Source organism: Ranitomeya variabilis, chromosome 7 (assembly GCF_051348905.1).
Source record: "Ranitomeya variabilis isolate aRanVar5 chromosome 7, aRanVar5.hap1, whole genome shotgun sequence".
In the NCBI taxonomy this organism is placed as follows: Eukaryota; Metazoa; Chordata; class Amphibia; order Anura; family Dendrobatidae; genus Ranitomeya; species Ranitomeya variabilis.
Genome location: NC_135238.1, coordinates 42,638,644 through 42,663,248, shown reverse-complemented (window position 1 = coordinate 42,663,248; position 24,605 = coordinate 42,638,644). Strand labels below are relative to the sequence as shown.

General features: G+C 44.2%; 3 protein-coding genes across 11 annotated transcripts in view; 1 reads left to right on the top strand and 2 right to left on the bottom strand.

Annotated features, from left to right (window-relative positions):
* Positions 1 to 657, bottom strand: part of REXO5 (RNA exonuclease 5) — a 37,240-nt gene extending 36,583 nt beyond the window's left edge. For 4 of the 6 annotated variants that reach the window (XR_013218094.1, XR_013218093.1, XM_077274953.1 and 1 more), the window contains exon 1: positions 515 to 657. The gene's annotated coding sequence lies outside the window, so the exon portion shown is untranslated. Of the gene's footprint in view, positions 1 to 381 lie in introns of all 6 variants that reach the window. The other 2 variants (XR_013218095.1, XM_077274954.1) reach the window with 1 other exon arrangement.
* Positions 552 to 11,321, top strand: ERI2 (ERI1 exoribonuclease family member 2). 3 transcript variants are annotated; one of them, XM_077274952.1, is made up of 10 exons: positions 552 to 662; positions 1,678 to 1,720; positions 1,817 to 1,887; positions 1,979 to 2,059; positions 3,858 to 3,985; positions 4,306 to 4,462; positions 7,464 to 7,564; positions 8,616 to 8,697; positions 8,814 to 8,902; positions 9,071 to 11,321. In XM_077274952.1, the coding sequence occupies exons 2-10, from the start codon at positions 1,698 to 1,700 to the stop codon at positions 10,751 to 10,753; spliced, it is 2,415 nt and encodes an 804-aa protein (XP_077131067.1). In that variant the 5' UTR covers positions 552 to 662; positions 1,678 to 1,697; the 3' UTR covers positions 10,754 to 11,321. The 3 variants fall into 3 exon arrangements, with proteins under 3 accessions (XP_077131067.1, XP_077131065.1, XP_077131066.1); XM_077274950.1 differs by having other exon boundaries at positions 618 to 717; XM_077274951.1 differs by lacking the exon at positions 552 to 662 and adding an exon at positions 696 to 865.
* LOC143785818 (acyl-coenzyme A synthetase ACSM3, mitochondrial-like) lies at positions 11,269 to 23,576 on the bottom strand. Of its 2 annotated transcripts, XM_077274956.1 has the most exons (15): positions 23,451 to 23,576; positions 22,782 to 22,880; positions 22,123 to 22,346; positions 21,788 to 21,998; positions 21,081 to 21,285; positions 20,863 to 21,006; positions 19,829 to 19,985; positions 17,315 to 17,394; positions 17,019 to 17,142; positions 16,499 to 16,579; positions 15,369 to 15,470; positions 14,418 to 14,545; positions 13,549 to 13,648; positions 12,318 to 12,437; positions 11,269 to 12,236 (listed from the first exon to the last, which is right to left on the bottom strand). In XM_077274956.1, the coding sequence occupies exons 3-15, from the start codon at positions 22,324 to 22,326 to the stop codon at positions 12,150 to 12,152; spliced, it is 1,743 nt and encodes a 580-aa protein (XP_077131071.1). In that variant the 5' UTR covers positions 22,327 to 22,346; positions 22,782 to 22,880; positions 23,451 to 23,576; the 3' UTR covers positions 11,269 to 12,149. The 2 variants fall into 2 exon arrangements, with proteins under 2 accessions (XP_077131071.1, XP_077131072.1); XM_077274957.1 differs by lacking the exon at positions 22,782 to 22,880 and having other exon boundaries at positions 11,330 to 12,236.
* Positions 23,577 to 24,605: the final 1,029 nt, after the last annotated feature.

Genomic DNA, 24,605 nt, shown 5'->3' with positions numbered 1-24,605 from the left:
GCAGAGGGGAACAGACCCCACTTGAGACTTTGTGCTGGACCCAGGGAGGGTGAGCAAAGCACAACCATGCTTAAATCAAACTGCAGCCAGGGTTTTCTGACCACCCCTTTAAATAAACGGCTGTCCGTGTAACGATGGCTCCAGTCCAGTCATAAGGATCTGCTCTGGTTCTGGCACATGCTGGGGGTCCTGAGAGGGGGTCCCTCACTGTTATTCATATTCCCTAACAGTACAAGCAAAGGGTAAAGTCTGCACAATTTAGTGTTGATTTCCTGCTGTGCATTTCAGGCTCCTGTGGATGCACATAGGAGAAATCCGCAGCACAATATCTCCAGGTGTGAACGGTCCCTGAAGCAAAAGCTGATCGAGCCTTAAAGTTACCAGAAGATGAAGCGCCAATAACTGGTAGCCGGGTGACAGTCCGCAGCCAGGACCCCGCCGGCCCTGCTGTCCTAGCACCACGGCCCCCAGTCCCCTATTATCCCCCCAATATCGTACACAGCCGGATACGTACAGGAAGCTCCGCAGCGTCAGGCAGTACAGTGTGACTACACGTGCGATCCATCTATCTGCTATCGATTCCACAGCCCGGGAGCAGCCTGGGGACAGACAGGAGCAATCGATGACCGATGTCGGCGCATGATGATGACGTCAAGGAAATGGTGATTACAGCGGGGAATTTGAAAAAAACAAATGTCGCTGCTGCGGGACGGAGAGGTGGGAGAGTCATGGGGGCGGGGATGTGTGGTGGGCGCCTGTGCTGTGTTGGGGGCAGTTACTGCAATATCTCCTGTGTAGGACCGTCGCTTACTGAGTCCTGAGGGGCTCGGAGCAGTCAGAGGCGTCCACGGAAGACACCGTGGAGGTGAGGCTGTGTGGTGGCTCCCTGTTATTGGAAGAGGGGGGAGGGGGGGGGGTCTGACGGCTGCCTCTGTTATTGGGGGGTCTGACGGCTGCCTCTGTTATTGGGGGGTCTGACGGCTGCCTCTGTTATTGGGGGGGTCTGACGGCTGCCTCTGTTATTGGGGGGGTCTGACGGCTGCCTCTGTTATTGGGGGGTCTGACGGCTGCCTCTGTTATTGGGGGGTCTGACGGCTGCCTCTGTTATTGGGTCTGACGGCTGCCTCTGTTATTGGGGGGGTCTGACGGCTGCCTCTGTTATTGGGTCTGACGGCTGCCTCTGTTATTGGGGGGGTCTGACGGCTGCCTCTGTTATTGGGGGGGTCTGAGGCCTGCCTCTGTTATTGGAGGGGTCTGAAGGCTGCCTCTGTTATTGGGGGGGGGGTCTGACGGCTGCCTCTGTTATTGGGGGGGGTCTGACGGCTGCCTCTGTTATTGGGGGGGGGTCTGACGGCTGCCTCTGTTATTGGGGGGGTCTGAGGCCTGCCTCTGTTATTGGGGGGGGTTGACGGCTGCCTCTGTTATGGGGGGTTTCTGACATTTAGGACAATAATACAGGAATGCAGCCTCTAGTAACTTGTTGCACGCTGCCCACTTGTCCCCCCTTATTGCTGCTCTGGGAGTGAGGAGTCAGGACACATCGTTGTTTGATACATCACTGGGCTCCAGTTTTGCTCCAGATTTTGCAAATAATAAATTGTTCACCCTTTTACTGAATCATCTCATTTAGTGTCTAAACGTTTCTCAATTTAGATATTGTTCTTTTTCCTTTCCCAGTTTATAGGCCTGCAGTCAGAATGACCACAAAGGAGCTGGCAAAGTAAGATATGATGAATTCTTCTCTGTTGTTTTGTTGCTATGAGCAATGTTTCCTGGATTTGCAGAATAATAAAATCTCTGCTTTGCTTTCATCCAGGCAGCTCGGTCTTATAAGGAGGAGCTCCAAGTTGTCTCTGAAGGCAAAGAATTCCAGCAGCCCCAAAACTAGTAAGTGTCGCTTCTCGCCTTCTCTTAGTTTTTCAGGGGCTCATGCATTTTCTTAGAGTTGTAACTTTTTTTTTTTCTTTATCTGTTGTAGATCAATTTTTTGACTATTTGATTGTCATTGACTTTGAGTCGACTTGTTGGAAAGATACAAAGTGTTATGGTCAGGAAATCAGTGAGTATTACATAATACAAGAGAGGTCTTTATTATAGGGGTCTTCTCTTTTTAGATTAAATGGGTAGAATTGCAAAGTGCTTGTATAAATAAGCAAGTTTGTAATTTACTTGCTGTTAAAAATCCTCCATTCTCAAGAGGATGTGGATTTTTAACCCTTTGCTTGACATAAAACATAATGGTATGTCTTATTTGGGAACTTGTTGTTCAAACAAATTGACTTACATCCAGATGATCGTGTGGGCACAGGAGCTCCTGCAGCAACAGCCAGTGTTGGTTCAAACGCCATCCCTTGCAGTGCAGCGTGTACAGGTTTATCCAGCCGCCAATAGCAATAGCTGCATTTAGAAGGCTATGAGAGGGAGGGGGCACCCTCTCTCGTGCCACTAGCCTTCCCTCAACGTAATTGAATGGTTTTGATGGTTGTCATGGCAAAGAATGACTTCAGGGTCTGCCACGTATGGTGGTCTGTTAGGCCCTGCCACAACCATGGTCTCACAGGCCTTCAGTGAGTGTAACACTGGCAAGTGTAATACTCTGCAATGCAAAACTATTGCTGGGTATTAGACTACTGATCAGGTAAGTGAAAGTTTAAGTCCCATAGAGGAAATTAAAAAAGAAAATGTTATGCCAATAAAAATGCATTTTGTTGTTATTATTGTGCAAAAATGAACCCCAAAAAAGTACATATTTAGTTACATCTGGAATGACCCACACTATAAAAGTCACATTATTTAACCCATATAGTGAAACAAATACAAAAAATAAGCAACTGTGCTTACCATCATCATATTGCCACCCTATGGATTTAGACCAGAATAAAAAGTCATATGTGAAAAAAATAAATTGTATCATTGAAAACATCATCTCGTCCTGCAAAAATCAAGTACTGACATGGCCCAGTCAACGGAAAAGTAAAAAAAGTTAAGCTTCTTAGAATATGGTGATGCATAATAAATAAATAAATACATTTGTTCTTGGTGTAGAAAAGTATTTGCAAAATATAAGAAAATATATAAATTTGGTGACGTTAATTATACTGACCTAAAGAATAAAGCGGTTTCCTCACTTGCCTGGCACAATGGTGTAAAACACTAAACAAGAAGGAAAACTATTCTTTAACTGCTCTTGACTTGTTCATTCTGCCTCCCAAATATCGGAATAAGGCTCAGCTGCTAGCTATTCTGCGATCTACACTGAGTACTTGCATCAGGGTTTCATTCTAAATCTCTGAAAAAACAGGACTCATACAGAACCCCGGACAGAGTCATTCACTGTCATGAGGCAGATGGAGTTTGCTAAATCCATATTCCCCCTCCCTTCCGAGCTCTACAGGGTACCCAAACCACAGTTATCATTCACATGTGTCATTACTGTAGAGGGGAGAGCCTGCCTAATGTACAAGGTACGTGTCTTCAGAAGCACTAGCTGGGCACTACAATGTATTGGGCACTGCAACAACATATTTGCAATTTTCACTCTGCAACAGCAACTGCTTACTTATTTCTGGAAAAACTGTAGCGTCAAATTAGTCACTGCATCCGCAGATTTACTCCCAGAGGGGGTGTGATTTCTAAAATGGGGTCAATTGATGTGGTAATGGGGTAATTTAGTGGCACTGCTAATTGCACCCACAGAGTATTTTATAAAAATCTGCACCAAAAGTCAATTTACGCTCCTTCCTTTCCGAACCCCTCCGCTGGTAGTATGCGACCACATATGGGGTACTGGCGTACTTGGGAGTAATCGCATTCTGTCATACACTCATGTTATATATGTTTATATGTTCTTATTTCAGTTGAGTTTCCAGCAGTTTTATTAAACACAACCCGTGGAGAGATTGAGTCAGAGTTTCACACGTATGTACAGCCACAAGAGCACCCAGTTCTTTCAGACTTTTGCACGGAGCTGACTGGAATAAAGCAGGTACATGCGCTTCCTTCTCATTAAGGGGTTACTTCCGTACGGCTGACTTCCACATTGGGAAATGAGTGGCCCTGGCGGCGTCACATTGATGGGTTCCTGCCAGGCAGGTATCGTGCACCTCTCCTAGTCATTAGAATAGAACGTGTGCATGTTACCTGACACGGCATCGCTCACCTCTTCATCCCTTTATCACAGAGCCATAATGGAGAAAGGAATATGTATTTTTGTCGGTTGATGTCAAGACTCACATCTGGGTTTGTCTGTCTCATATTTCTTACCTCAATGCGTTTATATAACTCGCTGGTTCTGCTTTATAATAGCAACAAGTGGATGACGGCGTGCCTCTAAAGATCTGCTTATCCCAATTCTCTACATGGATTCAGAAACTTCAGAAGGAAAGGCACATTATCTTCCCTGGGGTCTTACCAACGCCTACGTCCTCCGAGCAGAAGATGTGTGGATTTGTAACATGGTCAGGTACAGTGTAGCTATTATTGTTATCCTATAAATACAGCGGGTGAAATAAGTATTAAACACATCACCACTTTTCTAAGTAAATATATTTCTAAAGGTGCTATTGACATGAAATTCTCACCAGATGTCGGTAACAAGCCATCCAATCCACACACGCAAAGAAATCAAACCATAGATGTTCTTTAAATTGTGTAATAATGAGAAATTACACAGGGGAAAAAGGATTGAGCTAATGATGAGAGAGGTGCAAAAAAGTCATGACACCTGCTGAAATCTATCAGTAATTAGAAAGCATCCTGATGCTTAGTGACAAATAATATCAGTTGGATGAACTGATGGTCTATAAAAAGTTGTCTAATTACCAAGGTGTGCAACACAAGAAACCTCTCATGATGGAAAAAATCAGTGAGCTGTCTCAAGACCTTTGCAACCTTATTGTTGCAAAACATTGAAGGCATTGGTTACAGAAGAATTTCTAAACTCAAGGTTCCACTGAGCACTGCTGGGGTGTGTGTGTGTGTATATGTATATGTATATATATATGTATATGTATATATATATATATATATATATATATATATATATATATATATATATATATATATATATAATGTAAAGCACCATGAAAAAAATGGCGCTATAATAATAACAATAATATATATATATTTTACACATTATACAGCCCCACTCTAACTCCATAAAATACCTTGAGGGAGGTTAAAATTACATAACAAGTTTGATGAATTAGGATATACAGGGCAGGATCTGGCTGTCAGTGTTGTTGCCAGCACATTTATCCTACCCTGATGCCAGGAATCTAATCTAAAGAGGAATCGTCCTGTGCCCAGTCACCCTGTTATAGTCATCAGGCTTCACTCACATCTATAATATAACGCTGGGAGCGTCACTCTGTCCGAAGCCTCTATAGACTGCGCAAGCGCAAGCGCCGGCGCAGTCTGGACCGCACAGAGCGACGCTCCCAGGAGATCGCGGTATGCGTAAGCGCTGAACGCACACCGCGATCTCCACCGGACAAGCAGGGACGAGCCAGGAGGCGGAGGGTGAGTATACTTACCTGACCCGTTCCACCGACGCGCTTCCGGGCCGTGACTGTCCCCCTGCTCCCGGAATCGGCGCCTGCGCAGTCCGCGCTTTCCGGCGCCATTTTCTTGAAGACACATTGCAGTGTCTTCAAGAAAATGGCGCCGGAAAGCGCGGACTGCGCAGGCGCCGACTCCGGGAGCAGGACCAAGAAAATGGCCGCACCCAGCACAGCTGCCGCGCCCAGCACAGCCACGCACAGCCGCCCACAGCAACGCACAGCCGCCGCACCCAGCACAGCCGACCATAGCCGCCCACAGCCACGCACAGGCGCCCACAGCCACGCACAGCCGCCGCACCCAGCACAGCTGCCCACAGCCACGCACAGCCACCCATAGCCACGCACAGCCGCCGCACCCAGCACAGCCGACCACAGCCACGCACAGCCGCCGCACCCAGCACAGCCGCCCACAGCCACGCACAGCCGCCCACAGCCACGCACAGCCGCCCCCGGCACAGCCGACCACAGCCACGCACAGCCGCCGCACCCAGCACAGCCGCCCACAGCCACGTACAGCCACGCATAGCCACGCACAGCCGACCACAGCCGCCGCACCCAGCACAGCCGCCCACAGCCACGCACAGCCCACAGCCACGCACAGCCGCCGCACCCAGCACAGCCACCCACAGCCGCCGCACCCAGCACAGCCGCCGCACCCAGCACAGCCGCCGCACCCAGCACAGCCGCCGCACCCAGCACAGCCGCCGCACCCAGCACAGCCGCCGCACCCAGCACATCCGCCGCACCCAGCACAGCCATGCACAGCCGCCACAGCCACGCACAGCCGCCTACAGCCACGCACAGCCGCCGCACCCAGCACAGCCTCCCACAGCCACGCACAGCCGCCCACAACCACGGACAGCCGCCGCACCCAGCACAGCCGCCGCACCCAGCACAGCCGCCCACAGCCACGCACAGCCGCCCACAGCCACGCACAGCCGCCGCACCCAGCACAGCCGCCCACAGCCACGCACAGCCGCCGCACCCAGCACAGCCGCCGCACCCAGCACAGCCGCCACAGCCACGCACAGCCTCCGCACCCAGCACAGCCACGCACAGCCGCCCACAGCCGCCTACAGCCACGGACAGCCGCCGCACCCAGCACAGCCACCGCACCAAGCACAGCCGCCGCACCCAGCACAGCCGCCCACAGCCACGCACAGCCGCCGCACCCAGCACAGCCTCCCACAGCCGCCTACAGCCACGCACAGCCGCTGCACCCAGCACAGTCACCGCACCCAGCACAGCCGTCCACAGCTGCCGCACCCAGCACAGCCGCCCGCACCCAGCACAGCCACGTCACATACAGCCGCCCGCACTCAGCACAGCCACATACAGCCGCCCGCACTCAGCACAGCCGCCCGCACTCAGCACAGCCGCCCGCACTGATGGGGGCGCAGGATGGAGCAGCACGTGATAGGATGGGGGCGCAGGATGGGAGCACATGACAGGATGGGGATGAGGATGGAGCAGCACATGACACGGTGGAGTGGCACATGACAGGATGGGGGCGCAGGATGGAGCAGCACATGACACGGTGGAGCAGCACATGACAGGATGGGGGCGCAGGATGGAGCAGCACATGACACGGTGGAGCAGCACATGACAGGATGGGGATGCAGGATGGAGCAGCACATGACACGGTGGAGCAGCACATGACAGGATGGGGGCGCAGGATGGAGCAGCACATGACACGGTGGAGCAGCACATGACAGGATGGGGGCGCAGGATGGAGCAGCATATGACAGGATGGGAGCAGCACATACCAGGATGGAGACCATATTCCAATATAAATGCTCGCCACCCGGGTGTAGAACGGGTTCAATAGCTAGTAGTTATATATCTGGAGAAACTTGCGGTGTAGCATTCTCATGTTCGTCATCTGTTGCTGGTTGGTTTCAGACTGGGATCTTGGGGTTTGCTTATTGTATGAATGCAGAAGGAAACAGCTGAGGAAGCCGGACATTCTGAACTCCTGGATTGACCTCCGATTAACTTACAAGGTGAGTTAAATACCCTCAACACAGATGTAGGGGCAGAGATGACATACATATATATGTAAAGGTAATGGAGTGCCCTATGGTCAGGCTGCCTACGGATATTTTCTCTAGTCTAGTGTCAAGCAATTGCTATTTACACTTATACTATAAGAAACATTCTCTTTTCCTGTTCAGAAACTTTTCATGGAATCTATGATGTAAACATAAATATGATTCAATACGATGGTTTAAATATAAGGGTTAACATCTTGCGTTGAGACGTTCTTTGCATTTTAAAGGAAACTGTGATGTAAAAGTTAATAGCGTTCTAAAGCCGTGCAACCGCCCATTGAGGGCCCACTTGCCAGGAGGAAATTAACTTTATTCCTCCCGGCTGCCTCTGGCTTTCAGTCGTAGAGGCGCGGCTTCAGTCACGGCTCAGTACATAGTAAATGGTGGTTGTAACTGCTCCCCGGCACTGACTGACAGCCAGCTTTGTGCTGATGCACTACTGAGCTGGCTATCAGTCAATGCCACCGCATGGTTACAGCCACCGATCATTGTAGTCTGAGCAGTGACGGAAGCCGCACCTCTATAACTGAAAGCCGGAAGAATAAAGTTTATTTCCCCACAGTAGCTGGGCCTTCAGTGCAGCAGCCGTCAACTTTAGAGATCTAATAACCTACAGATTTACCCCATATCTGCAAGTTAACAGTGTTTTTTGACATGACCGGTTCCCTTTAAGCAATATGTCTGCTCATATTTTTAATTATTGATATTGCCTCTATCCCATCATCCTGCAATAAGTACATGCAGCTTATTTAATATGCCGACATTCTACATCATGGTGGTTACATATGCTACCAAGCAACAGAGAATGTGATTAATCAAAGCCCTTAACGAAACTCCAACCTGTGGGTTCACAGCCCAGCAAACTTTGGAGGCTCACACATTAGTAAAATGTCATGTAAAACACCTCATCCACTGGATACAACCCGTTGTATGCCCTAGCAGTATATATGACTCCTTGGTTGCTGAGAAAATAATAAGTCTTGCCTTTAATGTTCCCTTTCAGCTTTTCTACAATCGCAAACCCAAAGGTTTAAATGGAGCTTTACAAGATGTTGGCATTGAGTTCTCAGGCCGTGAACACTCTGGTAAGGTTGTTTTTGTATGTGCATAAAGTGAATGCGGGGTTTGGAAAGAGATCTGATTACAGAACAACTTTTTGTTCATCTATTGTAAGTTTCACATTTTTTTCTTTTCTTTCAAGGCCTAGATGATTCCCGGAACACAGCTCGTCTCGCTTGGAGAATGATCAGTGATGGTTGTGTCATGAAAATCACTAAATCTTTAGACCAGGTCAGTTGGTTTTTCAGGTCTCCATTTTTTCTTCATTCAACTAATCCTGATGAGTAGAAAAATAAAAAATAACTTGTGGAGACAAAATGTGAAGAAAAAAAAAACTTCTGTGGTGTTAATTATTAAAATTTTATTGAAGAATTCTGAGCTTTCTTTGTAAAAAACTAGGCACCTCCTAAATCTTCTGTAAGACCGGGGCCACCATCGGCTGCTCAAGTACATAAATCCAGACAAGGTGACGTCAAACAGGCATCGGCTATAGCTAAAGACGACGGACAAGACTTAAAGGATGATAAAACCAATAATCTGAAATCATGCCAACTACGTGACGATGCCAACCAGGACAGTGCCAAACAACTGAAGGACGTGCCACCGCACCAGACGTTAATAAATGGGCTTTCTACAACACTTGGTAATGATAACAAATACAGGTTTCCCATACGAACATCACTCAGTCCTGTAAACTATGGCATCCAGATTGGAGCCTTCTCCTCTACACCCCTAGATCGTTCGCTATATAACAGAAGTCATGTTTTAATGTCTACTACTGTCCATACGGTGAATGACTGCTCTGATCTGGATATGGATTCCTGCTCAGATTTGTCCATTTTAGCTGAGTGGGAAGAAGCCGCTGTTATAGAGGATTCTCAGCATGAGGGTCCTGCAAAGATGGAGGAACAAGATCTGTTACCAGTTGATTCACCATCATCCGCTGTCCTAATGCTTAGAAATAACCAGGAAAATCAGAATAGCTGCCAATCCATGCACAATATCAGGACTGGAAATCTCCACCGTAAATCTGTGATTTATCAGAGCCCGGACACCACTATTTATAATGTTAATATGAAGAAACCAGCATCTAATGGCTCAGCTTTTAAATTACCCAGTGCATTGGGAAGTAGAAGAAGCTTTCCAGCTCCATCGACGGGAGAGCCTAGAAGAAGCGTCCCAGCTCCATCAACAGGAGTGCCTAGAAGAAGCGTCCCAGCTCCATCAACAGAAGAGCCTAGAAGAAGCGTTCCAGCTCCATCGATAGGAGAGCCTAGAAGAACCGTCCCAGCTCCATCGATAGGAGAGCCTACAAGAACCGTCCCAGTTCCATCGACAGGAGAGCCTAGAAGAACCGTCCCAGCTCCATCGATAGGAGAGCCTAGAAGAAGCATCCCAGTTCCATCGACAGGAGAGCCTAGAAGAAGCGTCCCAGCTCCATCAACAGGAGAGCCTAGAAGAAGCATCCCAGTTCCATCGACAGGAGAGCCTAGAAGAAGCGTCCCAGCTCCATCAACAGGAGAGCCTAGAAGAAGTGTGCCAGCTCCATTGACAGGACACCGTAGAAAAAGCGTCCCATCTCCAACTACAGGACAGCCAAGCAGGATGCCTACCGTGTTGGACTACTTTCCAAAAAGGAAACTTGCAAATGTGAGCTTCTCCTCCCCTCCCAAGAAACTTCCATTTACAATATATGAAGGTAACCGCACATTACCAGTCCCGACTAATGGCTCCCACGTCCTGTCAAATGCAGGATTAAGCTCTACAAATAAACTAAATAAGACAATCGGGGCAACAAAATGGGACCGTATTACCGCTCCGACGTGCCAGTGTGGCCGCAGGGCAAAGAAACTCACCGTTTCGAATATGGGCCCCAACCATGGCAGGGTTTTCTATAGCTGCTCCGTACGGAAGAGAAACGACGAGAACGGCAAAGGCTGTAACTACTTCAAATGGGAGGACACACTGCTGAAAGAGAAGACTTCAAACGCGTCGGCCTGCCTGTCCACCAGTTTGCTTTCTGCTGGGTTTTCTGCTGCTCACAAGCCTTTTTTCAAGCTGAGACCATCGATGAGAACCTAACTTTTACATTTGCTACCATGATCATGGCCTGACGGCGCCTTTATCTAATACCAGTTGACTATGTGTTGTCACGTTACTGGTATTTACCACCAGTGGAAATCCTACACCAGTGGTTTTTAGAACTGATAATGAATTTTGGACTGGTAAAATTATGTGAACTTTGGCCAGGAGTATGACAGCGGCATTGGTGACTTTGTGCCACCCCAATGGCTTCAGTACAAGCTAAGCTCTCAAGACTTGTGACTGGGGATGTTGGGACCGTTAATACCCCCTTTGTGCCCACCCTCATAGAATCAGTGGCAATAGGAACCAATCACAGTAAATCTTAGAAAAAAAATCAGTGATCATAAAAGCCGAGCTCTGCGTGCTGTGGACATGGGGGGGGTCCTGATGTGACATGGACATTGTACGTCTCCTGTATACGTTATTGTATTATTTTAAGCTAATTTTATTGAATGGACTTACTAATTCTGTGTATATCAAGTTCACCTTTTTTTTTTTTCTATAAGTTGCCTGGCATTCAAATGTCATTTTATTAATGCAAAAATAAAAACCTATTTATATTTTTATTTTGCCTTGTGAAATGAATATTTTTCTTTTATTTATTTATTTTTTTTAAATGGATGTCTTCTGGTGAATGCGGTCTTTCCTGACCAAGAACTAAAGGAATTGGTGCCAGGTTTTTGCTCTCCCCATCTTAGAGTAGCATGATGTAGAGGCAGAGACCCTGATTCCAGCGATGTGTCACTTGCTGGGCTGCTTGCTGCAGCTCTGATAAAATCACTGTTTCCACTGCTGCAGATCTAGCAGTTCTCAGAATGCTGAGCGCTGTATAATCCCACCCACACTGATTGGCAGCTTTCTGTGTACGCTGTGCATAGGCAGAAAGCTGCTAATCAGTGCTGGGGGAGGGGTTATAAATAACTCATGAATATGGAGGACTATCTGGCTGCAGGTTTATTCTTTCTCTAATGATTTCCTGCTGATAAAACTATGATTTTTATGAAAAACACAGCAAGCAGCCCAGTAAGTGACACATTGCTGGAATTCCGGCCTCTGTCCCTACATCATGCTGCTCTTAGACTAGAGGTTTTTGCCACCTATTTTATCACCAATACTATTAAGAAAATTTATATTGCATGAATCTCATATCCCAACCATCGGAGTCCTTGGTCTCGGTGTGCTCTCGCTCAGTTATATCGCTCTGGTCTTCTTTGCCTAGGAAGAGGAATAGGGCTTCTCCATTCTTTTAAAAGAAAAAAGAAAACTTGAGTATCACGGTGTTCGTGTGCACATGAGTTGTCAGGATGGTCACATACGGGTGGAGTCGGGAATCTTAAAGAAGACTACTTTATGTATATTAGTAATGGAAAGTTTTGCTCGTGGTAACTGGTCTTCAGGCTTTTCCCCATTCCTTATTTCTCAGCTCATTTCTCCGAATCTTCCCGCTGACTGTTTTGGGCAATTGTTGAACAAATTCAATCTATGAATAATAGAAGAATAATTTCAGGACAAGTTTCAGCAGCTTCTTGAGCGACTGTGCTGGGGTCATGGAGCTACGTACCTTCCTTGGGTACTTGTACGGGGCGGTCACCTTCTTTACATGTTCTTGTAGTTCTTTAGCCAGTGTCTCCTGGTCGTGGCCAGTGTATGCAGGGGACAAGACAACAAAAGCCTTCACCACCTGCACATTAAACATACGTATTGGGTATAAAACAGAATCCTTTGTAGATTTAGGGTACTCTGCCCACCACAAGAAGACTCATTTAGTACCAAACATACTTTTTGGGATATGTGCTGTATTTGATTTAAATATTTCTAAAAACTTTAAAAGGGGGGTTGTTTTTAGATGTAGATGAATTCTTAATTGTAAGGGTTCTCTCCTTTAGGAAGCTTCTGGACCGTTCTTCTAGAAACAAAGGTGTTCCCTATTCTCCCGATAGGTGTTAGACAACCCTTAAAGGGGTTGTCAAGACTTGGGATACAAGTCTGCAGTTAGTCTGTGACTGCAGACTTGTGAATCCTCACAGTGTGCACTGCCAGAAGTTGCTGGGAGCAGATGTCATGTGACGACAGGGGTGCAATCAGGGCACATTCCGACTAGACATGTCTGACCTTGCCCTATACATTTGAGTGAGACCGTGCACGTCTATTTGGCATGTGACTGTATGTATACATATCTCATACTTTCCAACCAGCATCGGAGAATCGTGACGACGTGCACAGTGGTGGATCCCAAGTCTGCAGCCGCACAAATTGACTGCAGACTAGTACCCCCAAGTCTGGACACAACCCCTTTAATGGATGGGCATAGATCCAGCACATTATTTTCTATCTACAGAACCTATTGATCACTACAGGACCCTACTCCTATTGACATGCTGAATTCATTTCATTATTCCAGCATCTACAGACCAGTGAACGATACACGGTGCAGAGGACAAGACCTAGATCGATACCTGTGGTGTGTTGGCCACAATGTCGCTGCATTTTTGTCCATATAAATGGAGGTTTTCAAAGATTTTATGAACCAATGTAATGTTTTAACATCCTTTTCAAGTGTAGGAATACTTTATTTGTAGGGTAACCTCATATTATTGCTTTTTGGGCTGTTTATGAGAGATGTTGAAGTTTCTAGCTGCAGCTTTCAAGCACCTTTTGGTCTGCACAGTACATGTTATAGACCGTAGTTCTCGTTGGACATGAGCATCCTATATTTTGTGTAAATTTTGTTTCATTCCTGGACAAAAAAAAAACATTTTGCTGTATTGTAGATGAGTTGGGTAAAGGGTTACCTCTCCTCTGATCGGGTCCGGACTGCTGACCACTGCAGATTCTACGACGGCCGGGTGCTCTATTAGGGCGCTTTCTATTTCAAATGGTCCGATACGATATCTGAAAAAGATCCATGAAAAAAAGGCTTTGCACGCACACTGCCATTTTATGGATCGGTGATTTAGCACCTATAAAAGTCCATCAACCAACACTGTGCCTCAAATTGAAAGCATTGCATACTACTTGTACATGACGTCTCTGGTTTGGGCCCTGTGCTGCTGTACCGTGTCCGTACACATAGAGCCAAATTCATGATATCTACACTTACACTCAAAACTTTTAGTGCAAAATCTAAATTTTTGTGATCAAGGTATCAACAGAATACAGCTACTCTCATCATATATATAATTATTTATGAAATTCTAGCCCTTTATATCCCCTACACCATCAGATCAAGTCCATATTAAAACCCAACTATGGCCAAGGACCTCTGATGTTCTAAAATATAAAGACAACCATTATACAATTGAATCCTAGTGCCTTCTCCCTGGTGGTTTCCATCTGCTTACAATGATGTTGTCCCATCCATCAATCACGTGACTACTGCAGCCGATCAGTGGCATCGGCACTATTGATTGGAAGCAGTGGTCACTTAGCCGTTGGCTGAGACATCATCACGGAAGGAGAGCGGGACCACTAGAGTGACGACGCTGGAGCAGTGATTTCAATGGGTAAGTAATGTTGACTTCCCTACTCTTGCCTAACTTTTCAAAAATCCCAGGAAATCCCTCTAAAGCAGCGATGAATTACGGTAGTTTGCATGAGGAACGCTTTTTACGTTATACAGATTTGAGAAATTAGGTAGATTATGCTTAGTCCTTATACTTACCCCGAAGATAAAATTAGGTCATCTGATCTTCCAACAAAAAAGAAATAGCCATCTTCATCTTTTATAGCTTTGTCTCCAGTAAGATAAAAGTCTCCTCTGTGGCTTGATGCAGTTTTCTCTGGGTTGCCCTATTTTTTTTTAAATGGATTTATAAATTATCTGTAAAGGCTAAATCATTGTGTTATGTAATGGATTGTGTGCTGTAAATTGCAGTTTAAGCAGGTCTCTTTTACACTTTATTTTTAATTACTTTTTTTTAATCACTATAAAAACCTTTTTTTAAAAGTTAGGCTTAGTTTCTCTCTCTCTCTCTATCTATCTATCTATCTATCTATATATATACATCTCTAATGCTCCAATACAGTGCAAAATAAAGCAACTTACTTAGTAAATGGTCTTGATTTAAAACAGAATTGTAGTTTCCAAGCGATCTCCATGGTAACAGACTACAAACAAAGCATTTGTAGTCTGATCTTCCATTCATACTTTTTTTTTTTTTTTTTTCTTCTCCCTCTGCAGTCCCTTATATTTAGCAGCTTAACAAGGAGTAAGTTAGCAAAAAGTGAGGAAAATGAGAGTATGATTGCAGGCTCAGATGACAGTTGTTTTTTTTTTTTTTTGTTTGTTTGTTTTTTGTAGTCTGTGAAAAAGTCAGCACTCCGTCCTACAGGATGAACGCATGTTTTCTATCCAAAAATCACGTGCATAGACCACGTTTAAAAAATACGTAACCAAACATTTTACGCATTTCGGAATAAAATTCCGTAATTATAGCTGCTTTTTTTTTTTTTGTAGTCTGTTACGATGGAGTCGCATAGGTCTGCGCAGGAGCTGTAGACTCGCAACAATACATTTTCAATGAAAACTAGTTGAAAGATTTTTAAATTAAAATGGACCGGGACTAAAAAAAAAATAGGATGGCAGACATGGCCAAGTTTAAAATAAACCTACTGTATATTGAGAAAAAATACAAAAAGGTCTTTGCGGTGCGATGCGGATTCCAATTTCACCTTCCTGATTTGGGGGTAATATGTTGCCATCAGGATCAACTACCTGGAATGATAAAATGTACATACAAATACAATATTAAAGAGACATAATAAAAAATATTACCAGCAAGACAAACTATTTCACCGTCTAGAATTAACAACTTGTGAAAACCTGTAGAGATGACGTCAGCCACTAAATCAGAGCACAATATGGTAATTAGCACAGATTTATGGCAGTACTGTGGGGAAACACTGCCCCTATTTCATAGATGAAGCCTTCAAAATTAATTTTGATTACATCTGAAATTTATAATTTAACCCACTTATCTACTTTAGAAGAATGCCCATTCCTTCAGGAAGCGATTCTGCTTACCGACTTCTAACGGTGAGTAACGTACACACCATTAGGATCTGGCTTTTCTCAACAATTCCAGTATTCGGCCAGTCAGAATTCTATTGAGAAACGAGGCCAAGGCTCTTGTCAGCACTTGCGGTCACTTGATAACAGCTGAAACCAGGAAGCCGAGATGCATCCTAACTGTGTGTGCATTACACACCGTCAGGATTTGGCAAGCCGAAGATTTCGCCAAATGTGGGCAAACCTTTTGAAGGAGACCTATCAACTGCTAGTGGACATACTCTGGGTATCTTACCAATTAGGCAAGCAATGTTTAGTTGTAGTCGGTCGCTCACACTGCTGTATAACACGGACGATTTTTTGTCCGATAGTATAACATTGGGTTCTGTGCTATCAACATGAGAAAACAATCGCAGCATGCTGAGGGTGCGTCCGATTCTCACGCATGAGAGAGCTTGGAAAACATCGGACGCAAACAATGGAGAAGATGGAAAAGTTAAGTTCTCCATCTTCTCCATACCTGTGCTGCGATTCTCGCATGCCTGAGAATCGAATCAGGCTAAGGTGACACTAATAGTTTGACATTAGCATAATCGGCCTGATTTTCTCGCATGTAAGAATCGACGACCATATGACCCAAAAGTTCTCGAGATCTTTCTATTCATGTTTACTTTGCTGATTTGAGCACAACCTTCAGTTGTCCCATGTTCATACCACCCTAGAGACAGAAGTACCTGGACGTCATAGGATGGAGAAGACTTTCCCATAGAGCCTGGTTTTATTTTCATTCCTTTAAATGTTCCACAGATCAGGACCTAGAAAATAATGGTGGTGATTAGCGGTGATGTTTTATCCCATAAGGCCTCATTTATACTTGCATCTGACGGTGAAATATGCCTCTGATATTCTGCATGGACACTTCCCCACATGTAAAGCATATTTTTTCCTATATGAAACATGTTCAATTAGATGCTATGTAACATAATATACTCTAAGGCTCCAGTATGGAACCGCAAAGGGAGACGGCACTGAATATAAGAGCTTATGATGTGGTCAAGATCAGGGCAGGAGACCCGTGACGGGTTCCTGCACCATGGTCCACACTTGGACCATGATACATGAATGTCTGAATGAGGCTTAGTTTGAGTTTATGGTCTTCAGCCAGAATAGTACCATCAACTCTTGGACTAGTAATATGGAAAATGCCCCAGTACTTGGCTGCAAAAAAAAAAGTATAGTCAAGTTATAACTTACCGTCTCCGTTTGACCATAGCCTTCATAAAGGTCAAGCCCCGTGTTCGCTTTCCATTGTTCCATCACTTGAGGGTTGAGCGGTTCTCCACCAGTCACACAATGCTTTAGAGTCTTAAATTTGTAGCTTTATAAATATACCAAAAAAAAAATCAATGATTATGTATTCATAAACGTAAAAGAAAATACATTCAAAGGGAGGAAGTAGCCGAGAATCGGCGCTCACCAAGGCTTCCCCGAATAATAGCTGTATGCCAGAGGTATCAAATATTTTATACAGTAGTGTACGGTGTACGTACCTTGCAAGGTCGCATATCACCAGCATACGATAGGCGGTTGGAGGAGCACAGTATACAGTGATGGGGTATTTGGCCAATGTCTTCACGGAAAAAAGAAAACTGTTTTAGTTCAGTTCGGGTAAATATATATTCACCTAAAAAGATTATTTCCACTAAATGAAAGATGTATTTCACATCTCCAAGATCCTATCCCAATATGTAGTAGGTGTAATATAATAATATTAGCAAATACTTCCATTTAGAAATGTAGCATAGTATCGGAGAGGCTTTGTAATTTATTTATTTCTTTATCCATACCGAAAAAGTACGGATGACACTGATGGTAAAAACGTAGACATGGATGACACACTGATGGTAAAAATGGAGACACAGATGACACTGATGGTAAAAATGGACACACGGATGACACTGATGGTAAAAAACGGACACACTGATGATACGCTGATGGTAAAAACATACATGGATGACACTGATGGCGAAAACGGAGACACGGATGACACTGATGGTGAAAACGGAGACACGGATGACACTGATGGTAAAAACAGGGACACTGATGACACACTGACGGTAAAAATGAGGACCCTGATGGTAAAAACTAAGACACGGATGACACTGATTGTAAAAAGGAGACACGAATGACACTGATGGTAAAAACGGACACACTAATTAAAATCACTGACACAGGTAGTGTTTTTTCACATGCGTGTTTTATACGGATGTATGAAGGAGGTCTTAGTCATGGCAGTGTTATGCTATGAGGTGCCAGCAGAGCACCCTGGCCGAAATCTCACAGATGCCATCATTGCCAGGGGTTCGGCATGTGCAGTGATTTCCAATTGATGTCTTTCAGCTGAGAAATCCATCTGCACATACGTTGTCCCAGACAATGCCAGCGCCTGTGCAAAATTTCGGGCACAGGAGAGGAGGCAGGTCACTGAAAAAGCAGTGACCTGTCTGTTATGAGCGGAGGATAATACTCAGACTGGCAGAAGAACACCAAGTGCAACATCCAGCCCTGCTGCACTTATGCCTCATTAAACAAGAAAAATAGAACAAAAATTATATATAATGCCAAAGAATTGTCAAGGACAACAGGTATACTCCAAACCATAAATGTGTACACAGAAATAGAGTATAAAAAAAATCCGTTTAAATTATCAAAAGATTTTTTATTAAATTGCATCACAACATCATATTCAAAACGAAAACAATTATATGGACCAAAGAATTAAAAAAAATGAAAGACGCGAACAGTCTAAGGTCAAAAGCAAGCACAAATCATTTGTGGACCGGGAAATTAATCCCTGATAGTGCAATATTTATTGGTGTCTATTAGGGCTCATACTCACTTGTGTGAAATACGGCCGAGTCTTGCATGGTAACACCTGGCTCTGCCGTCTGCACTCAGGAGGGAAGCGTGCAACTCCATGTATTGCTATGCGGCCGCACGCTCCGCTCTGGAGTGCCGGCGGCAGAGCCGGGTTTTAACATGCGAGACTCGGCCGTTTTTCACGCAAGTGAGTATGAGCCCGTAGGGTCACACAGCACACTGGCAACTATAATAAAACCATCAAAATAGAAAAATTTCATATGCCCACACGAAACGCGCGTTGGGGCTGCATGGTCTATTTGCGCACAAGGACTTATATGGGTAAGATCCAATCTGTTGGCACTATGACACTTTGATTCACAGTGATGTGTAGGGTCCCAAATACAAATATAGCACTAATGGCAACTTTAACTATTAAATTTTTCTACTTTGATGGTTTTATTACCAATATTTATTGGTGTCCATCAGGGATTAATTTCCCGGTCCACAAATGATTAGTGTTTGCTTTTGACCTTAGACTGTTCGTGCCTTTCACTTTTTTAATTCTTTGGTCCATATAATTGTTTTCGTTTTGAATATGATGTGATGCAATTTAATAAAAAATCTTTTGATAATTTAAGCGTTTTTTTTATACTCTCTATTTCTGTGTACACACTTATCCCTCATTAGTATAAAACTCCCACTACTGATTACAAAAGAACAGGATTCCCTTTGTGTTAGACGATCCCCGCATGTGTTGCATCTGTCGAACAGCCCCGAGACATGCAGCAACGGGGACTGGAACATTTTTCGAGCACGCCGAAGACACTCGGATAACCCTCGAGCATGTTCGCTCATCACTAATGCCCATTAGTGAAATCACAATGAAGTATTTTGGATTTTAATTCGCTTTTTTTGGATGTAAAACCCTGTTTTAACAACTACTAAAAACACTACTGACATGTTCTCTTTAAAAGGTATGGATGTGGCCAAAAACCACGCTGGCATAAAGTCAAACTACAAATCTGCTCAGTTTTTAAAACTCAATGTCCTGCGTTTTTTTTTCATGAATAATCATTAACAAGCAATTGAGGCCGTTATACATGGCCTTACCCAACCTTTCAATCATATACAGCCACTTTGCGTTATTTGTGAATTTTTTTCCTTACTTTGTACAATTTGAAATACGTTCACCTTAACCTTACCTCCAACGTTAGAGTTGGGTCAAATCGGGGCATGTAATGAGCAAACACACATGAACCTTGGATCCAAGGAGCAAAAACACTGCTCCATGCAGACTTTACCCAACCCGTGTCTGATGAATTCCAAAACACGTCTGATGGCGTTAAGGCCAGCCAATACCTGTATGGGGGAAATACGTACTCAATTATTTTATATCTACATACTTTTTAGTGAGAGACATAAAAGTGAAAGGGAACCTGTCAGCAGAATTGTGCTCAGTAACCTACAGACAGTGTCAGGTCGGCGCCATTGTACTGATTACAATGATACCTTGGCCGCCCCATAGCACGAACATATCATTAACTCAAAACTGAAAATAAAGATTAAACAACAACCACAAGACGGATTTCATCAACCAAGGTATCATTGTAATCAGTATAACGGCGCCGACCTGACACTGTCTGTAGGTTACTGTGCACAATCCTGCTGACAGGTTCCCTTTAAGTACATATAAACTTCATTGTCACTTCCTTCAACCTTATGGACTATGCTGGAAGAGTTATAAATTGTTAAGACTCCCCAATCTCAGACTTTTATTTCCTAAATAGAAGCAAAGTTCTACCATCCCAGTGGAGGCCAACGGAGAACTTTTTGTCCTCTGTTGGGTGAAAGGAGTCCTATGGATACATTTGACGTATACTCAGTTATACCAATCATAAGGCTCAGACACACAGTGCACAAAGCCAACCATTATTTATATGAGACAAAGGCTGCAGAACAAAACAACTTCACAAAGACAAGATCGGGGTGACAAATATGAAGATTATCCTCCTAGGCCAGCTTCAGGTGTCTGATGGCCATCAAACAAACCTGCTAGACCAGGTCCTCTGTTTTAGAAGCATATCGCATGTTTACTCCAATCTTCTTGAGCTTTCCCATGACTAGTTGCCCCTGACCCATTCATAGATGTGTGATGCTTTTGTTGTCTCACCTACTCCTTCAATTTGTAGTTGAGAAGAATCCTAAGCAACTATCTAATATCTTCATGCTTACTTACTTTCCACATATAGTCAGTCCTAGCCCATAGCTGGAGTGATTGTGTTCTGCCATTTTTGGAGAACCCGTTGTCCCACTGGTGAAGAAAATGGTCATTGGATCTGTACTCCTTGTCCTCACACACATGTGCTTGTCACTGGCCGCCCTTAAATAAATGGAAATATTTATTACATGATCCTTGGTGACTCTATCATTACAGGCCAATAGGATGGGACATACATATAGAGATCTTGAAAATTCAGCCACCCTTCTCTCTTTCCGGCCACGGTTATTTTGGTTTTTAGTTCTGGTACTTGGGATGAGATGGCGTCTACATTTGGGGCCAGTTCTTGGCTTGTGATAATGCACCTTGCTTCTGATGTTTGAAGCCTGTACAGAATATCCTTTGCTGTAAGTTGTGTTGTCCCTGGGATTAGAACTAAACCTGTGAAGTAATGGAAACTTTAGATGGAATTCGTTGTAATGGTTTTACATTTTATCTTTGAGGAAGGAACCATCGGACGATGAATTCCTCAGAAGGCAAGCGTCCAGGCCGTAACGGAAAATCTGTTATGAGATCCCCACCCCAAAACCTCATGACATTAATAGGACTACTGTCCTCTTCCAGGTCAAAAGGACCTTTGGGTCCTCTTTTTGCTTGGGTGCAAAAACAATAGCTATAACACTTTCTAAAAATTTTCACTAAGCCATGTATCTTTTAGCTATGTTATAAATTAGCATTTTATCGTTGTATAACACACGGTTCTTGCTGTTTTTGTACTTGAAGCTTTACCTCTTCACAACAATTGAAGAAGGTGAGAACTGTATCACCAGGCATTATAGGAGTATTTCAGAAATTATATATTAATCGGCTGTCGTTCGGACAGGTGGAGAGTCGTCAATGTGTGGTCACGAAGGTGGTCCAGGTTTCCTTTAAGACTACTTACCGGCTCTAATGCACGCAACGTTTAACAGCCACCACTCCGGCACCCGAGGGAGAATCACAATAACTCTGTCCCCTGGTTTTAAGTCACAAGCATCAGACAGAAAATTCGCAACTTTCCTGGAGTGAAAACCCAACTCATCAAAGCTCCATTTCACCTCTTTTCCTTCACCATCTATCCACCACAGAGCAGGATTGGGATTTCTACTGCCATCCTGGGAAAAGACCATCACTATTACTACTTCTTCGAATATCTCATCATATTACGCAGTCCTGTAGAATATACACCCCCAATTTTAGTCAACCTGTGAGGTTAGACAAAGAATCATAGACTATTACCTTATCAGCAGCCGTCCATTTGTCTAAGATGTCACTTGCGAAGTTGAAGTATTCTGGTGGATCCAGTTTGTAACTGGACCTAATATCTTCATAATCGGCGAAAGTTTGAGGGGCAGAAAACTTTTGGCTGTTGCTGATTAATCTGGAGCAGACCCTTGGGGTAATATGGCAGGTGAAGCGTCTTACTTTAATTAGAATTGTCATGACCGACACAGATCTGGACCCTGTCCAAGAAGAAATCACACTTTGTAATAAACTGAATACGAGTACACTAAAAATATCTATGCGTGCTGAAACTCTATCTTTTCACCCTCCTTCACACTTTATGTTTCGAGTCTTCCATGGATCTGCTATCTTATCACTTACATCTGTGGTGTAGGTTGTGTTTAATCCAAAAACTACCAATCCCTTCTCCCAACACAAATAATAAATTTTTGTCCCATGCACAGGGCACAAAGCCCGAATAAAGTCATATAGGATTCATGTGTGATCCTACAATGATGGATCGGGTGTCAAATTAATGGAATTACTCTCCCCTAAAACTGGACACTCCATGCCCCTCTGTGGGTGTCCTATTATTATTGCCCTCCATACATCCAGAGTTTTCCAACTTTAACATTTGGCGGCATAACAAACCCGCATTCATTAGTTATACTCACAGCCTGTCCAGTGAAAGCTTCAGGGCAAACAGATATCCGATTTCTTCTCTATTCTGGATCTTTGTAAATGGTTGTTGAATTTTTAGCCAGAGACGAGGGCTGGCTCACACAGGATCGAGGAGAAAAGGTTAGTTATTAACTAATATTAATCCTTGTTTTTGTCATCTTTCTGATGTCATCTTTCCTTATGTTAAAGAATTTGTTTTACGGCAGCTCCCTAATATATATTTAATATGGCAGAAAAGGAACTTGGTTTTTGTAGAATTATCTGATATTCTGTCAGGGACAGGACATGCTCATGACCCACGTGCCTCAAATTCTGCTGTATAAGGCGACCCTGCTTCTCACCCTCAATAGTCCACTTGTAAGAAATACCATGATCGCGATCAATATCGAATAACACGGATACTGAACAATAACGTCATCAAGAAATACGATTATTGACAATACCAATAGAAAACGCTAAAAATATCAATACAACAATATCCCTAAGTTCAGGAGACGACTCAAAGAAAGCACAACGATAGAAAGTGTATAAAAGTACATTATTTTATATCACAAATCAAATGTGCCGCATAAAATTGATAAAACAAATAAAAAAATAATTACCAATCACAATACTCCAAAACCCAATAATTAACAATCCTGGAGAACCATTGATATACTTACCCGGCCAGAACTAAGTTTCTTCTCCCCTTTTCCAGGGATTCCGTCTTGTCACATCTCCACCATAAACTGCTCCTGCCACTAGTGATGGGTCAGTCGCAAACAAACGAAGGCAAAGAGCCAGTTCCCTGCGGCACCCCAGTGAGAGCCACTAAATTCTCCGAATGGCTCTCACAGGGAGTAAATTCTTGGTTTTTCCTCCACTCATCAATTTAATTGGTTAACTGCAAGTAGGTGGAGTTTCGGTCATGTGTTGGCAGGGTTTCAGCATCATTAACGGAATCTTAAATATTAGTTCACCTATTGCGAACACATATTTAATAGGCATCTATTTTGGTTTAAAAAAGGGTCTCTTTTTGGTGAGCGGAGCCAGGACAACCAGTGCACCAAAAATTGCCAGACTGCCCATCACTACATGCCACATCTGCTTCTCTCACTAGGCGCTGCAATATTTACTCTGCGGGAAGCGCTTTTGATAGAGCTTTTGGATCCAAGATCTCTTCTGTTTGGCTCAGGTTCTGTTCAACCACTGAGGTTAGGGTGGCTAGGACGTGCAGTGTGGTCCAGTTTGGGTGTGTGCGCTGATCAGGCCAATTGGAGACCCTACAAAAGCTTCTAGCTTACTGCTGGAAGCTGCCAGTTATAGCTTTGCGCTCCTCTGTTAAAGGTCTGTGGTTTCGGCTCCTTCTTAGTATTTGTGTTTTCCTGTTTTGACCTCGGCTTGTTTACTGACGTTTCTCTTGCCTGATGATTTTGCACTTTTGCTGCCCTCTTGGTTTTGAACCGGCCACCTGATCACTCCTGCCAGCTTGCACCACTGTACATTATTACGTGACCACAGCCCAGTGGCCCCTAAGTCGTAGCCATTTTAGAGCTGCCAGGTGACTACTGACAGAGCCCCATTACAGGTCTCCTCTCTAAGGATAACTTTTCCCTAGGGCTCCTTCGTTTCATCCCGTTTCCTTATGTCACACTTGGATTGTTTATATCTCCACTAGATGGAGGCTGATTCTAACGCATCGGGTATTCTAGAATATGTATGTATGTACATCGCACTTAGCACAGCCACGTAGTATATAGCACAGCCACGTGACTTGCGAGACTGTATATGGAGGCTATCTAGGGGGCCATCATACAGTATGGAGATTACAGTGTGGG

Bases quoted from the DNA above. Each gene is read 5' to 3' on its own strand.
- ERI2 (XM_077274950.1), top strand. From the start codon at position 630: ATGTCGGCGCATGATGATGACGTCAAGGAAATGGTGATTACAGCGGGG. The intron at 4,463-7,463 runs GTACAGTGTAGC...GGTTGGTTTCAG, and splicing joins TGGATTTGTAACATGGTCAG to ACTGGGATCTTGGGGTTTGC. The intron at 7,565-8,615 runs GTGAGTTAAATA...GTTCCCTTTCAG, and splicing joins ACCTCCGATTAACTTACAAG to CTTTTCTACAATCGCAAACC.
- LOC143785818 (XM_077274956.1), bottom strand. From the start codon at position 22,326: ATGACAATTCTAATTAAAGTAAGACGCTTCACCTGCCATATTACCCCA. The intron at 17,143-17,314 runs GTACGTACACCG...ATATTTATAAAG, and splicing joins GTGATATGCGACCTTGCAAG to CTACAAATTTAAGACTCTAA. The intron at 12,237-12,317 runs GTACGTAGCTCC...TATTATTCATAG, and splicing joins CGTACAAGTACCCAAGGAAG to ATTGAATTTGTTCAACAATT.